This window comes from Rhea pennata, chromosome 3 (genome assembly GCF_028389875.1).
Source record: "Rhea pennata isolate bPtePen1 chromosome 3, bPtePen1.pri, whole genome shotgun sequence".
Taxonomy (NCBI): Eukaryota; Metazoa; Chordata; class Aves; order Rheiformes; family Rheidae; genus Rhea; species Rhea pennata.
Window position 1 is genome coordinate 18,361,347 of NC_084665.1, and position 16,586 is coordinate 18,377,932.

Consider the following 16,586-nt stretch of genomic DNA (forward strand, 5'->3'; position numbering starts at 1 on the left):
CTACTGTAAATATAGAAAAACTACTACCGGCAGTTTCCTACAAACTGTTAATCATCTACAAAATTAAAGTAGATTTCTAAGACACAACCAAATAATGTCATAAAATGCTCAAATGCTAAAATATTAAAAGTTGAAATCCCTAAAGTGTAACAGTCAAAATTTCATGAGAGAGAGAGGAAAAAAAAAAAAGAAAAAAGCAAGCTTTTTCTTCCTAATCCTTTACTTAAAAATATGTATTAAAAGCAAGATGGTAGGTTAATTCCCAGTTCTATGAAATCACTGGATGCTTTGCCTTTGATTTCAATTGAAGCAGGATATGCATTTAATTATACAGGAACCCATCCATACTCTTACTAAGAGCCTTTTGCTACATTGTCACAAATGCAGACATTTGTGCCATCTCTAACATCCATCTCTAAGACAGGCTCTTAGAGAAACCAAACACTAAAATATACACATTAAGAGCTGTAATTTCTGGAACACAAGAATATTGTAAGCAAATGAATAACGATTTACTTGTACCATATAAATATTCACTGCTGTTTTAATTCATTGACCCTTGCTTAAAACTTTAAAAGAATGCATTTCAATTACAGCTATAGCTCAATGCCAGAAATTATTCACTGCCTGTCTCATGTAGTCTACCCTGAAGTCACCAGCAAATAAGTAAGTTTATATGTTGCTCTGCTGAGCCAAGATAAATTTCTTCTGTGCATGAACTACTTTGTTCCATAGCTTAATTTCTTCCTCTATTGCTGTTCTTTACATATTTGGCAATATTAAGGATTCCTCAAAGTTTTCTCTTGTGTAACTTTGAGAACAAAAATTATAACTTTGACCTCAAAAATTGAAAGCATATGCTAGCTTGTAATTTCCTGTGAAACTAGATAGACAAAAAATGTTATATTTTTCTAAGATCCCACTGGTGACACTCTTGAATTTGACACAATTTCTTGTTCATTTTTATTACCTTTTTAAACAGGTGTTTACACTTATAGCTCCAGAAGAGGGAGTAAAACAGGTGAAAGACCAAAAAAATGGTTGTGACATATGAGTAGTAAATGATAGTTCCTCATCTAAACATCCTAATGGTTGCTAGCTTTTTAACTAATATATGCAAACTCTCATTGTACGATGTTATTATGTTACATTAAATTAATTACCCGAGAGATGACCCCAAAGCATAAAGTTCAGCTCTGTATCTGAACTGAACCTCCTTAAAGTTCATCAAACCTAGATCTGGAATTTAGATATAAAGGCCATCCAGGAAGCTTGGAACTAGCTCCCCTAAATTTGGAAGCATTCAGACATGAGCATCTAGTTTGTGCTTGTCTCCTGTCCATCACTTAGTTTTAAAATCTATCTCACAAAAAAACCCCATAAAATCATGTAAAATACAATACTCTCTTTTCCCCAATTCTATCAAATTAGAACTGATTTGTTACAGTTCAAGGCACAAATGACTGCCTTCCATTTAATGATTGTACTGCTGGACCAGATAAGGCATTCAAGTATGTAACGAGAAAGTTATACAATGACTGAAGATAGATTAGATGACTCCACATCTTTCTTATTTGATCACATTTTTCACTTCCAGCCCAACAGTAAGAGTACACACTTTGTGAGGAATAAATATACAAATATGATATATGGACAGTGAAACAGAACATTCATAATGACTGCTTAAGTGAAAATCTTCTCAATATTAACTGCCTTCACCAGACATTGCCTTCTCCTAAATCTGAAAAATGGTATCAGTTGTGCTGGTGAATTTTCCCACATCACTTTTTATTTTTTTATTACCAAAGAGAGCAATATCTACAGAAACGAGCTAAAATCTAACCTGCCACTGACTAAGTCCCTAATATAAATATTACTTAAAGTTCATCCTACTGCTTTTCTATGAAGGGCTCATCTTATCCAAAAGCTGTTCTAACATATGCTGCTTTCCAGCATGTATTAATATACGCTGATCATGTCCTCTTTCTCTTCATTAAAGCAGTAACTGGAGGGACATTTGGCTGGAGCGAAGCTTCACAGAAACCTCTGTCCTGATGCAGAGCCAGCAAGGCATCGCTCAGCCCGGAGCGACCCCCCCCCCGAGCTAGCTAAGCCATGTTCACATGCTACAATAACGCTTATGGTGACGATACAAAATCGCTGCCTCACAACAGACAAACTGTCCAACTGTACATCTGTAACACAGACTTTTTGAGACAACATGATATTAACAGCCTGGTTACGTGTTGCAGTCCAGAGTGCCTACTTAAAGCACTGAGATACTGGACAGTTGCGTTTTTCAGATACCACAAAATCTTCAAGAACTCTCAGAAGTAAAGGAATCGAACGGAAAGGAAAGGAAGGTTCACTTCCCCGAGCCAGAACAGCTCCCTGATCCTAGAACTGAAAGGCGGCTCTTCCTCCCTCATCTTCCCTGGAGTGCTCTTACTGCCCACCTTGTGCTGGCTTATCGATTACTCCCAGAGCTGACTAAATCCTATTTAACCAGATAGTTGTTTCCTCTTTTAAGTGAGAGAATCATTCAGTAAGAGTACAAAAAGTGCAGAAGGGGATGAGAGGCCAAAAAGCTGAGAGCAGGACAGACAGGAAGGTAGTAACAATTCAACCCATTTCGGCGTAATAAGCCGTTTGGTCAGGTCTGCTGCTTGTGAACCCACAACCTTACAACCCAAACTGTGTCACTGTTGTTTCATGCATATAGCCCGCTTCTCAGATAACTCACACTCTTCTAATGTACCATTCCAAGAAAATACTCAGAAAAATCACATCTCTAGTGTGAACTGGCTTTTACTCCACATCCAGTTATAAAGCACTAAGCAAAAGCAGCTGTGAATCTCCCTGGTTTTCAAAAAAGAACAAGGGGCTACTTGATGTGCTGTGATTAGCAGTAACATTCTGAGCAGAAATGATCAACTGCAACCTTGTAACTGATTCCTATTAGTATCCAGGTTACATTTCCAGGTTACGTGAACAGTAATAATTTGTCTTCCTAATTTGAAAATACATAGGTGGAACGGTCTGTAACATTGCTATCCATTCACCTTTGAAATACTATGCAAAACTTCAAGTTATGTTCATCAATGACTTTTTAAATGCATTTTCTGTGCAGAAATAGTAATTTAACAAATTACAAACTCAGCCCTCTGCACAAAAATTTGGAAAAAAGACCCATGAAGTTATCATTGAGGCAAAGAAGTACCTTAGCAGGAGGTGGAACAAACCTCCCCGTATACAATCCATACCACTAGGAAAACTTTTCCAGTTTCTCTTTTTACGTGCCATAGGAGTAAAAAATGTTACAATTCCCAAAGGCATTGTCAGCACACCTGAAAACTAGAGAGTGCTGGAAGGAAAGGACAGTTCTGCAGGGAAATGTGAACATTGCCAAGTGTTGTGAGGAGCAGCAGAGGCCGAGCCCAGGAGCGCTAGCGGAGCAGCCCAGATCAATGGCTATTTTAAGAATATTGGTTGAATAAGAACTGCAGGACAAAGCAAATAGAGTTATGCATAAATAAATATTGGCAGGGATGGGATAAATATGTAACTTAAAGATAATGTAATACTGCATCCAGTCCAGTAGAAGGTATCACAGTGAGATACCATCTCTTCCTGTTTATGAACTGCAAAATTTGAAGATGCCAGAATGTGTAGAGCCTTTACAGACAGATTTCTGCAGTGGTGGAAAACATAAACCTATCTACAACACTGCTCCTTCCAATTTATTTTAGCATATTTGAGCAGCTTTCTCATTTTTTCTTAATAACTGGAAATACAAAAAGCCATTTTGCCCCTAATCCTCAGACCTAATGGTATAGCTCTTAGGTTGGTTTCACCCACATTTCTAGAAGAGTCAAAAGCAAGCTGCTTTTAGGTTGCTCAGCATATGTACTAGCAGAAATGTATAGAGCTCTGTTTATTACAATAGTGAAGGCATAGAAAGAAAGCACAATATATAACAATACCTAAAACAAAAAATAAGTTTAATGTTGTTTTAAAGGAAAGGCAGATGTGAGAGAAGAAAATAAGATTCAGGTGATTATCCACCCTCCTAATTGCCTATTACAAAACATAAGACAAAATTTGGGCCAAAAACTCTCAAATAATGGTGTTTTAGGATACAAACATTACCAGAAACCATGTCTTGACCAAGCAAATTGAAAAGGTATTACACAAATATGCAGTCTTCTAGATGCAGACTACCTATTTTAAAACAGTTGTTTTACTTTGTCAAATTTTTATGCTTAGGTTCATTTCTTTCAACAAGTGGTATTTTCATTTTCCATTTATGGCAGAATCCTTTGTAAATTAGGCTTAGTTCCTAAAACCTTGATAGAGGTTTTAATGTAAATAATCACACAGCATTTTTAGAACTCTGTTCTTCCATAACATGGCCCAACTGTCAGTTATTTGTTTCACCCTTGTCTCCAACGTTTTGTCCAGAAAAAAAAAAAGCATTTTTTGAAAGCTTATCTCAAAGAAAAGTATATGTGTGTTAGAAAAAGCCATTTCAGTTTTTGGAAGGAGTGAGAAAAATAAAACTCATCTTTTAATTTCTTTCCTCTAAAGCAGTCAAACTGCTGGATGCACTTTAAAACTTTAAAGACAATGATAAAATTACATACTAGCTAAAATATCTAATTTGAAAGAAAATATAAATACAGCTGAAAATGTGTTCACATCTCACAAATTTGGCCCTTCCAAGTAAAATTCAACAGAAAATACAATGGTGAAAAAATTATTGCTTAAGTTATAACATAAAAAAAAAAAATGAGGATGATCTAAGACTGTTAAAACTAGCAGACTAAAGCACTCACTCATCATATTTACATGCACACACACAATAACACCACCTTCCTTTCCTCCAATTTACCTCCCGCCTACATACTTGAATCTCAGAGTGGAGAGACATACAAAGCAAGGAATGCTGCAGTATGGACATGAGTGACTGTGACCTCTGAAGGAGTGAAATGACTTTTGATACTGCCCAACATAGTCAAACAAGCGTTTCATCTGCTTTTACAGTACATTGTATACTGAAGAGCAAAGAGTAAAATGGTAAGTAAAGCCAGACTGAAAAGCTCTTCACAAAACAAAGGACAAAACTAACATTATATTAAAGATGACTCTCATCACACCATTTTCTCTTACAGCGTTTACATTAATATTTATAACTTACCTGTTATTTGTTTCTTCAACTTTTCAATTTCTTCCTTTAAGCTTTTGATTTCTAAATCTTTACTTGCTGTTATTGGGCCATCCACTGTTGAATACTGCAGAGCCTGGACCGTCTGGGTGGACTCTGGAGAAAGACAGACAGATAAACTGTATGTCTGACATCGCAGGAGATCAAAAAGATATTACTGATAAATCAAGAAATGCCAAACAGCCTCTCCTCTGAAGTATATTTAAGTAAGTACTGGAAATACATATTCCAAATGTTAATGCCTGACTAATAGACATAAAACCTTAAAGCATAAAACCACTGAGGTAGTGGAGGAGGTAGTGAGGAAATTAAGTTATAAAACAGTATCGCCAAAATCATTAAATCCCTCTAAATCTAAAGAAAAAAAAATGGTATTTTTTCCAAATCATGGACAGCAACATACACCTTTAAGAAACTGAGCATTATGGCTAGTTACATGGTCATTTCTGTATCAAGACCTTTCGCCATGCCCAGAAAGACCAAGTCTCACTCCTGTTAACCACCACCATCACCTATACTTGTCAACAGTAACACTAACATTAATGGGCTTATTCACAAAGACCTACTGTGAGATTAGGATTCTACAGCTTTTAATTTTCAACTGCTAAATGCTAGTGGACTTTTTTTTTAGTGATTGCCAGCTGAGCAAATTAAGTTCTCACAGATTTTAAGAATGAACTCTTTGACAGCATAGTAACCAAGCCACAGTGTAGACAAAGTAGGTAAGAAGTATCTAGAGTTTAACTTGTCAACAGAAATAATAAAAGAGAACTCTTTTCCATTAGAGAGCATTCCAGAAAGCATATTTATTTTTCTCAATAGTATAAACCATATCTCAGCAAAACTGCAAACTAATCTAACTCAAGGTGGTAACTGAATGATCTTGTTCCCGCCTTTACCTTGCAGTTTTCTACTAAGTTCAAGCTTTTCCTGTTCTAGACGTCTTATTCTCCTCTCATAAGCTTCTGTTGCTAAACTATCCTCCAAAGTTCTTTGGATGCTGGCATCAATCTCCATGGAGGGTGGTCCAGCTGTCAGTCTTAGACAGCTGCGGTCTGAAAGCACACTGGAAAAAAAAATTAAACAGTACTAGATTTCACAAAAAGATTGTATTTAAAAGTTTTTTTAAAAAAATAAATGGTTGTTTGAATTGTGATTTACTACTTAAATAATACGTAGAAAAACAATACTTTGTTAGTATGCACTCAACTTAGAAATTGAATTAATTTTTAGTTAGCATGATTATCTTTTCAATGCATTCTTTAATATTACATAAAAGTAAAAGGTCCTTTAATTAAAAACAAGCATTCAGGATCGTGTATGTCAGCCAGATAACAAAAAAAATCCAATCTTCTGGCTGGTTAATAAGATTACAGTAACAAGTGTACAGTAACAAAAAATAATTCCCCAACTTTGCCAAATACTTCAAAGATGACAACCATAACAAATGGTGTAAAATTATTACATGAAAACTAGCTTATCTGACTCAGCTCCTAAGGACTCAGCAATAAAATAACTGGAATATTCATTTCCTTGTGTTATACTTGTTCTACAAAAATCCTTTTTACTTTCACACTTTAAACAGAGATTTTATGAAGACACTGCAACTGTGTTCAACTACATGTTGGAAACACTAAAGCCTTGGTTCTGCAGATACTCATGTATACATAGCTAAGTATGCAAATAATCCTTCTGAGGTTAACGGGACATCTCACATGATCAGCATTAAGTCCATGTGTTTGCAGAAACAAGGCCTTTCAACACAGTTTTTCAACAGTTAGATTATTTTTTCTTAATAAATGGTCAGGTAGTGTATATGAATTTCTTTTAATTTAGCAGTACAACTGCACGTGAGAAATACCACATTGATAACAGTACCAGTAAAAGCCATTTTTTAAGTTATCCATTCAGCCTTACAGGAGTGCCAAAAGACTGGAAAGAATACAGTTTTTAAAGTCTTCCAAACTAAGTTTTCTCTGGTTCCGCACATCTAGTCTTATCTTTGCCATACGCAATTAACGTCCTGGATTGGTTGAGAACCACCGTTCTCCATAGAACTCCTCTGAACACAGGTGTCAGCACCTCTACATTGAAGTAAATCTTGCCTGCAGAGAACTTCAGGGCAGAAATCATTTTATATTACAGCCCAACGATCTCCTCAGTAAACCACACTCCTCAGTATCTATTTGGAGTTGGTTTCAGAGGCAGAAATTTAGGATATTACAGAACTACCCCCTTGATAATTCTGGAGCTCTTACTTACCAGCTACTTGTATATGTGAAACCCACAAATGGTAAATGATGGCCAGAAAATGCAGTGTGTGATGGGGGAGGCATTGTTTCCTAGAAAAATAATGGGACAATTAAGTAAGATTCTACCAGATCAAAAAAAAGATTTGCAAGTTTTAATCATATGTGAAGTGTTAGTGACAATACCATACTAACTAGATTGACAGTCAACTTTATCTACAACCCAAATATGAAACTGCATCACTAAATCTATTTTAATAGCATGCAATACATAAAAATACAGCATACTAGTGAAAAAAAAAAGTATTTTCTAACTAAATGTGCTATCATTGGAGAAAAGCAGAGTATTACTGATATTACAAGCCAATTCACTCCTTCCTTTCTCTTAGCACTAAGAGTATCATCTTTTATTCTCTCCTTTACTCCTCCCTGCTCTGCAGTCAGCAGGGCTTCCTCCCTGTGATTTGCCAACCCCATTTTTGAATGGGCTTTCTCTACTGGAGAGAATAAAAGTCAGATATTTACTAGAAAAAGAAATACAATAGAGTTTTCCAATTGCATTAATGCTTTGGCCATTTCTTCCTTCAGTGCTCCTCGCTCCTGCCAAATCCAAGACAAATCTTTGAGCTTCTACTCAGGCTAAAATCACCCTACTGCTAGATTATTGGAACCACTGTAAATCCCAATATTATTAAGTAACCTGTTAATAGTATCCTATTAAACTCAAAGATGCAAGGGTTATGTTCTTATACTCCAGATGCCCTCTTAGTCTGTCTCATATAATGCTTTTATATAAAGGTCATTAAAAGAAACACCGCAAGAAGATTATCACATTGAAAGTGCTAAAAAGTTTGAAGTTTTAAGAAAGGGTAACATAATGTTTGTTTTTTTTTTTCTGAATCCAAACAAAAAAGAAGAAAGGAACCAACTATACATGTTTTCATGTAAAACTCAGCAGGAGAGAAATGGAAATAAGACTGTATTCAAAAGAAATCCAAAAATCACATTTTCAATGGTGGCTTCGGTCATATACATCAAAACTTTGACCTTTGAGCAGACAAAAAAGTCTTTATATCAAAAAAAAAAAAAAAAAAAAGAGGGAGTTCTAGCATAAATAGAAAGAAGCTTCAATGACATGACTAGACTGTGTAAGAACTTCAAGTCTACATTGCAGGGTATTTTGGAAATTAAGGACAAGACCAAATTACAAAGCCATAATTTCCACTAATTGTTCATAAAAATATCAAGCATGATTCACTGCAGTATGGACAAAACCTGTGTTTAAATAAAATGCAAGTATTATATACATTAAGACATAAAATGAAAAACTATGTCGGTATCTGCACTATAATCACAACAATACCTAATGGAAATAAAAAGTTCATATGCAAAAATTCTTTACTTCTCTATTATATCTTGTTCTCGTATTTCACAGATTCCATTTTCAGAAGCTCCTATATGAACAAGCTCTAAAAAGGCCAAATATAAATTTGGTATTGTAACAATCGACATGACAGATGGTTTTCAGTTACCATATAGGCAACTGTGGATTATATTATTCTAAATATCCTAACTTTTGAGTAGATGTGACCAAATTCATCTTTATTCGTTGGAAAAAGGTGTTAGGAAGCATCCTCCATTATCTGCAAAGCAAATCAAACACTCCTGTTTTCAGTCAGGAACATAACAATACAAAACACAATAATATTTCCCCTTCCTCAGTATCGAATAGGATCAGATTTTGCTCAAACTGTCATTTCCTCAAACTCTGCATCTCAATTTACCCTTTTTCATTCTCATGTTAAAATGTATATATTAATGGGTGGTAAAAATTAGTGAAAATAACATTATGTTATTTTTCATTATGCCACCATTGAAGCCTTGCTATGTGACCTGTGAATACATCAAAACTTTAAAAACAGGGAACTCTAATGTCATGACATATCTTTTAATTTCAGAATTTTTGTATTTAGGCAAAAATGTATTTCTTCCTCTTACACAATTGGCACAGCTTTCATTCATCAACACACTGTTGTTTATATACTAGAACATCATATTTTGAAAAATACTATTAAAATAGCTCATTGTTGATAAAAAGTTATCAACTACAAATTTCAAACACTAAAATTTCTATCTAACATAACAGACAAATTATTAAAGAGAACCAAAATACCAACATAGTGAAAATTAGAAATAAAATAATCATCTAGTTTTAGTCTTAGTGCCACAGGAGATCATAACAATTGTATTTATAAATTTAACACAACTATTTCAATTCAGTAAGTATCATTTTAGGATCAGTTGAATAAAAACATATGGACATACTCAGCTTCTTTAACTAGTTGACAATAGTTAACTAGCTTCAGTGAGATAAGAGAGAGCTGTTATTTAAGTATATGTAGAACAATTTAAAGAATATTCAAAGGTTTTTATTCTGATTAGAGTGAGGGGAAATGAGAATGTGTTTTGGAAACAATAAATATTTAAGATGTTTTCACAAGAACTTAGGAAAAATAGGAAAAAAGAAAACAGAACTGTCCAACTATCAGAAGACATTGGCATCTTGTAACTGCATCTGATGAGTCAGGATACAAAACACTAGCCCTGCAAAACAGCAGAAACTACAGGAGTTTAAGATTTTTCTCATTTTCCTCAGCTTGTTAAAATTCTGATTAAGCATCTTTTCAGTTCTGTAGTCAGTACTACAGTCTCACGTTATTTTTAAACCTGTATTTCTCTCCTCTCTCCCCCCCCCCAACACATGACTTTACTGTTAAAGCAATCAAGCATGGAAAACTTCAAAGCTTTGCCCCAGGTCTTACTACAGGGAAGACCAGCACGGACTCTTACAGAGGCCCACTGAGCTAAACTGATCTTCTATGGAATACAGTAATTCCTAGTAGAAGATTACTTTGCATGATGAGGACTTTTATTTGTTTCTATTTTCCAAAATCAAATGACAGAAATAGAGGAGTGTAAAGTTAAACTAAATTACTGCAAGGACTCTAAAAGGGGGGAAAAAAAGTAGGTAAAATAGTTATTTGCAAAGAGGTAGATATGAAATGTCAGAAAACCTTAATAACAATGGGAAGTTTCTGTCAAAGAAACTTGATTGTTTTCTGATTCTTGGGCAGAAATCAAAATACATATTTCCTGCTACTTCTGTGAATTAAACAGAATTATGATACTGACAAAATCATAAACTGAATCCAAGCATATAATGCCATGGTCAGTAAAGTTACTAAGTCAGTCAAAATCTAACAAACAACAGATCAAAAAGCTGCCTGCATAGTTTGGCCCTTTTGCATTCATGTACATTTTAACATACAGTTCTAATTTCATTATTGTGGATATAATTTTTTCACAGGACCAGTTTCATTCCAAGTCTAGGTAGAACAGTAATAGTCATGCCTTTTCAATACTGTCCCTTATCCTCAGCATTGGGCATTCCTCACTTGCTATGTGTCGTTCAAATTCTGCAAAGAATAAAAACCAAAATTGGAAGGAAGAAAGGAGGGAGGGAAGTCTCATCGGCTCTTCTACTGTACCTCTACAACAGTAATGTGAATGTGTGAACCCTCCAAACAAGATGTCTATGAAATATGAGGGGGAAGACATCTGCAGGTTGCACATCAGAAATTTGAGATGAAAACATATTAAATACAGTGTCCATGAATTGAGACAAAAAGGTAAAATATCCTCATTCAACACCTAACACTGTTTTTTTTTTCAGAGGTTCTCAAATGCCAGATGTCAAAATAAATGGTGAAAGCTTAACTCTCTTCAACTAAGAAAGTACAACAAATAAACAACTTTCAGATGTTCCAAATCCAGAACTCAAAAATGAAGCTCCAGGAAAAAAGCGTTCATCTCTAATAATTTAATGGAATTGCTTTCACCACCCAAAAAGTCTAAAGCAAATGAAGTATTTGATTTTTTCTTTTTTTTTAAATGGATAAAAGTCAAGTCATCACAAGAGCATTCCTCCTTTACCTGCAGCTCCCTATTTCTTCACAACAGAGAAGCATCCACACTGCTTAGCTCTAGGCATCTTTGAGTGCCTCAACCGGGCACTTAGGCTCTAAAAAGGAAGACCCTTGAACCGGACAACAGTGTGAATAACCTCCAAAAAGCAGTTCAGCTTCAAAAATATGGCAGAGTTGCTACATACAGCATCTATTCCCACCACCTGGGAAAAATAATGTGCAAACAGTTATGTGAAGACTGTATAAAAGACTGCATTAAAAACTTATAAAATAGTTCAGTCATGCAGGGAAATGGGTCACACCAGATGCAAGTTGAGAATTACTGAGGATTAGGACTACTTTGTAAAACGCAGAATTCATTACTTTCAAATGCTGGAACTTGAGAGCTTTTCTACCTCTCCTAGAAATTTTGGCACTCAGTATAAAAACTGAGGGAAAAAAATTGTAAGCTGTCACATGCAACCACAGCGATTTGCCTAAGCGGTCCACATGAAAGGACTCTGAAACTGATAGGTCCACAACACACATCTCTGCCACTGAATTTCAGTCAGTAAAGATGTTTTCCATGTTTTACTGCGCAGCTGGGGGAAAGGGTGGGCAAACAAGCATCACTGTGCCTGTGACAATTCATGCTGCCTATAGCCTATCTGCAGGCCCCGGAAGCTCGGTGGAACTCGGATGCACAGGCAGCTCAGAAAACAAAAGTAAGGACAACGCTTCACCTTACATGCAAATAATACGTATCTGCAGCTTTCAATGAATATAAATGTATTTCCATGGAGACAACAAAAGGCATTCCCCTGATTCTATGACCCCTATCATCTGTCAGAGTTCCTGTTCAAAAGCACAGAAACACTAACATTCTTAAAAATGAATGCTGGAAAGTTTTTTAGCAAAGGCAAAATTATTTAGTTCTCACAAGGCTTGTTCTTGGGGGGGGAAAAAAAAAAAGAAAGAAGTCAAACAATTTAGCCTGAACTTTCCAAAAACTCAATCTGAATCGGAAACCAAACTTGGAAAATTTCAGTCAGAATGAACTGAACAAAATCTGGCAGATCTATGAGCAACTATGAACAAAGGACTACAATAAAGTGTGTTACGCAAACTTAATGTGTTAACAATGCTGTGCTGGAAATACTGTGTCTTGCAAACTATTCATATATAGAGACATTATTCTTCATGTGACCTGGACACTAGGAACTGCAAATAACAGACATACGTGTTAGTTAAAGGACGTGTAAAGTTACAGTGACTTCCACAAAATTAAAGTTATCCTTACACATATTGGGTTTGGAGGATCAGCCTCCAAACTGTAAATATATTCCCCCTACCATTTTTTAAAAGAGCATTTATTTGTTACACAGAATATAAAAAACATACTGAAATAAACTGCCATTTAAATATATTTTGTTGTAAGGTACGTTACAAAAGCAGGTTTGTCAAAGTATTAGTTCTATACTTACAGAATTTTTTAAGCAATCATCATCCACATCAAAGTTTGACGTATCAGTGGGGCTGCTGACTTCTGGGATGTAAGGTGCCTCACAGTTTCTAATATTATCCCAGTCGATTCCAGCGAAAAAAGGATGGTTCTTAAAGTCTTCTATACCATTTTGTCCAAGTCGATGCTCTCTGCTACAAATGAGTCTTCGAATGAGGTCCTTTGCACTTTCAGAGACATCTGCCACTTGAGCAGGAAACTGAAATCTCTCCTTAAAAATTAAAATAAGAGAAAATAGTTTATTACCAAGAAAAGGCTGAAAAATCAATGTTCTTAGTGAAAATTATTGTACAAAAAAAGAAATATGCTAATATTCAGGCTCTTAAACAAACGCAGTAAGGTTTCCAGGAAAAAAGACTTCCCCAAAAGATAGAAACTATTGAAAATGTTATGTCTTCTAGTTTTTCTTGTTTATTTAAATTTCTCTCATACCCTTTTGGACTCTACAACTGCCTCCAGGTGGAAGAACATTTAAAAATCTACTGCATATGTCAACAAATGGATCTGCCAGAAGAACGTCAAGCAAAAGGAGTGATGTAATGTAGCCAAGACTTACTCCTTAAGAGTGAGCTAACAGTCACTTTTCCAAATCCAGATTTTTACTTTCGAACTGCTTTATCCTAAAGCAAAGCCATCTGCAACCTATAACTATAAACTCTTACATGGAAACACATTTTACATTCTACATTTATGAACATGAACTTAATTATTACATAAGAACTCATTTTAAAATAAGCCTCTGAGTTACTCCTTATTAAAAATTAGCTTAGAGAGAGACAGAAAGAGAAAGTGCACTAACTTTGTGGTTCATTATTTTCCCATAGGTCTCCACCAAGGATTCTGCATAAAAGGGCGTTTCTCCATAAAGCATTTCATACATGCAAACGCCCAGGGACCACCAGTCACACTCAGGCCCATACTTCCCTTTTCCATCTTCCATGGCCTGCAAAATTTCTGGAGAGATGTAGTCCGGAGTTCCAACTGCCACTGAAGATTGCACCTGTAGAAGTTACAATTCCATGACTAAAATCAATTTTCATCATTACTGATGCTGCTCTCTCTCTGCATATATATAAATTTGGTCTAATGTTCCTGTTATAATAATGACATCTAAATACAAAAAAGGCTTCTAAATTCACAAAGAAATACTTAGGCATCCAAGCCACTTTGCTAATAGGCATTCCAACTTTGGAAAAACTCTTACGAATATTTAATATTGGAGAAAGAATGAAACTGTCAATTCTTATCCTTGAGGTTGTTATTAAGTAATTACATGTTAGGTAATCACATATGTTAACTCAATTACTTTGTAACACTTTGTGCCATGACTAACACACTGGAATGGCATTCTTGTCAGACCTATATGCTCTGCAAGTTTATAAATATACTACTGAAATACAATGATGTGATAGCAATTTTATCTCATCCTGCTTATACAAAAGCTTGTATTTCCAGCAAAGATTTCAGTGCAGGGCTCAAAACCAAGAGATTCATAGTTCACCAACAGACACCAATTCCATATTGATAATGCACCTTATCTTTATTTGTATCTGGGTTGATATACATATTTTAAAAGCTTTAACAAACAGTAAGTCCAAGCAGTATGCAGCTTTGTTTTGAACTGATGTTAGTTGTATATCAATACCATTAGCATTCCATTTCATTTCACTTTAAACATCTTTTCTCTTTAATTACCGCATATTTTATTTGCGAGGAAAGGACAAAAAAAAAGGTGTTGGGAAAATATATTGTTCTTTCTAATTTACCGTTCCATCTTCCATCAGTTTCAGACAAGAACCAAAATCTGCTAATCGAATATGCCCGTTCATATCCATCAAGATGTTGTCTGGCTTAATATCCCTGCAAATAAAACAAATTTCAGAATCAGCACAAAAACATGATGTAAAAAATATAATCCAAGGATTAACTCTGCAATAGCCTTATGATTCAACAAAGCAAAAGAGTGAGATGGAAGGCTCACTCATATGATGAAATCTGCACCAAAAACATTTTCACGGCTGGAGCTGTAGCATATGACAGGCTATGTAATGCCTGTTAATTTCAGTAAGAGCTTCGTGATCAAATTCCTCTCACCTGTGGCAGGCAGATAAGAGAACATTACCAGCTCTGAACTAGTAGATGAAACTTAAATCATCTAAAGAATTTTAGTAGAGCACTCAAGTGAAAGATGCATACTTGGAGATGTAAAATAATCTCCAAGATCTACTGTAAAACAAAGGTGAAAGAAATCTTAAAATAATTAATGCATTTTTAAATTCATTGTCTTTCACCTACATTTTTTTTCCTCATACACATAGTGAGTTGAGATATACTTCTGTCAAACTGCTGAAAAAACCAACAAAGCCATCAATCTTGTTTCAGCTATTGCAATAAATACTTTTACATATATTTATCTACATGCATGTATATTTATCTACTGAACACTTAAAAAGTACTTCCATTTACTTCTGCAAAACTAAATTCTGATTCACTCATGACCCTATAAAGCTCATTTAGGAAAGTGGAACTGTTACTACAATTTCTCCTTTTTCTCTGTCCAAGGCAACATTCCCCCTCACATATGAAAATTGATTCAGGCACTCGACCACCCATGGTTCAAATGCGTGTGGAAGAGAAGTTTTGGTCTCAATTATCCCTAAAGTTGCAATCCTCCCATTCGTGATGTCCTGTGCTGCCCCAGGAGCGAAGGCGCATGCGAGCAGCAGAGCCGCGGAATGCAAAGTGGCAAGCAGAGCTGGGGCACCTCCGCAGATCCCAGGTCACCAGCAAGGTGCAGGGCTTTTGGGCCACAGCCAGACCAGTATGATCAGTGAGTTAATGCCTCACAAATTGTGCCCCATGACTTGAAAAACAGATACTACAGAGCATGAAGAACAGAGCTGATTTAGATACACTCAACCTCCTTATTTTAAGTGTAGATATTGTTCCTATTATCTCAGGTTCCTCTGCACAACCAGGCTGATAACTAGAAAGCCTTATGCAAGCAAAGCTAAAAAATAAAAAAAAAAAGCAAAAATAAAATAAAATGCACTGCAAATTAAAATCAAATTCAGAAGTCAATTTCCAATCCACAGTATCTTAGGACTTGCATATATTAGCATTCAAATGTAAAGAGTTGTGAAAGGGCAAATATACAGAGCAAAAACTGAATTTCAAGAGTCTAAGAAAAGCACGCAGTAGTGTGTGGCCCATACTGTAAATAAATTTTAACAGACACCTTAGAAAAACACAGAAACATTCACAAAATAAAAACAAACAGTACTTAAGAAATCGCACCCTTTACCTAAGAGGGCATAACAAAGAGGATTCCTCACAAAATAAAACATAAAAATTAATTGAGAGCATTCCCTAAATAACATTCTTCAGTTCAATTTTTGCTGACACTGAATACGCCAAAGAATTATGACCTCCAGATTGAGATAGTTTTATTGAATTTACATTGACCCTCCAAAACATTCCTTAAGCATCCTCCTAAATAAAAATAAACACATGCTATTGAGACCTCTGGAAATATAACTTCAGTATAAAACACTTTGCAAAAATATTATCTAAAATCAAGTTCCTTTTAGAAGCTGGACATACTTCAAGGTAAACAAAAACATGAG

At 35.3% G+C, this 16,586-nt stretch overlaps 1 protein-coding gene across 4 annotated transcripts in view; it reads right to left on the reverse strand.

Annotated features, from left to right (window-relative positions):
- Positions 1-16,586, reverse strand: part of CDC42BPA (CDC42 binding protein kinase alpha) — a 189,569-nt gene that overhangs the window by 71,640 nt on the left and 101,343 nt on the right. For all 4 annotated transcript variants that reach the window (XM_062571730.1, XM_062571729.1, XM_062571732.1 and 1 more), the window contains exons 7-12: positions 14,727-14,820; positions 13,760-13,960; positions 12,923-13,171; positions 7,487-7,566; positions 6,124-6,290; positions 5,198-5,320 (exon numbers count right to left, since the gene is read on the reverse strand). In XM_062571730.1, coding sequence (XP_062427714.1) covers positions 5,198-5,320; positions 6,124-6,290; positions 7,487-7,566; positions 12,923-13,171; positions 13,760-13,960; positions 14,727-14,820 — 914 coding nt within the window. The remainder of the gene's footprint in view (positions 1-5,197; positions 5,321-6,123; positions 6,291-7,486; positions 7,567-12,922; positions 13,172-13,759; positions 13,961-14,726; positions 14,821-16,586) is intronic.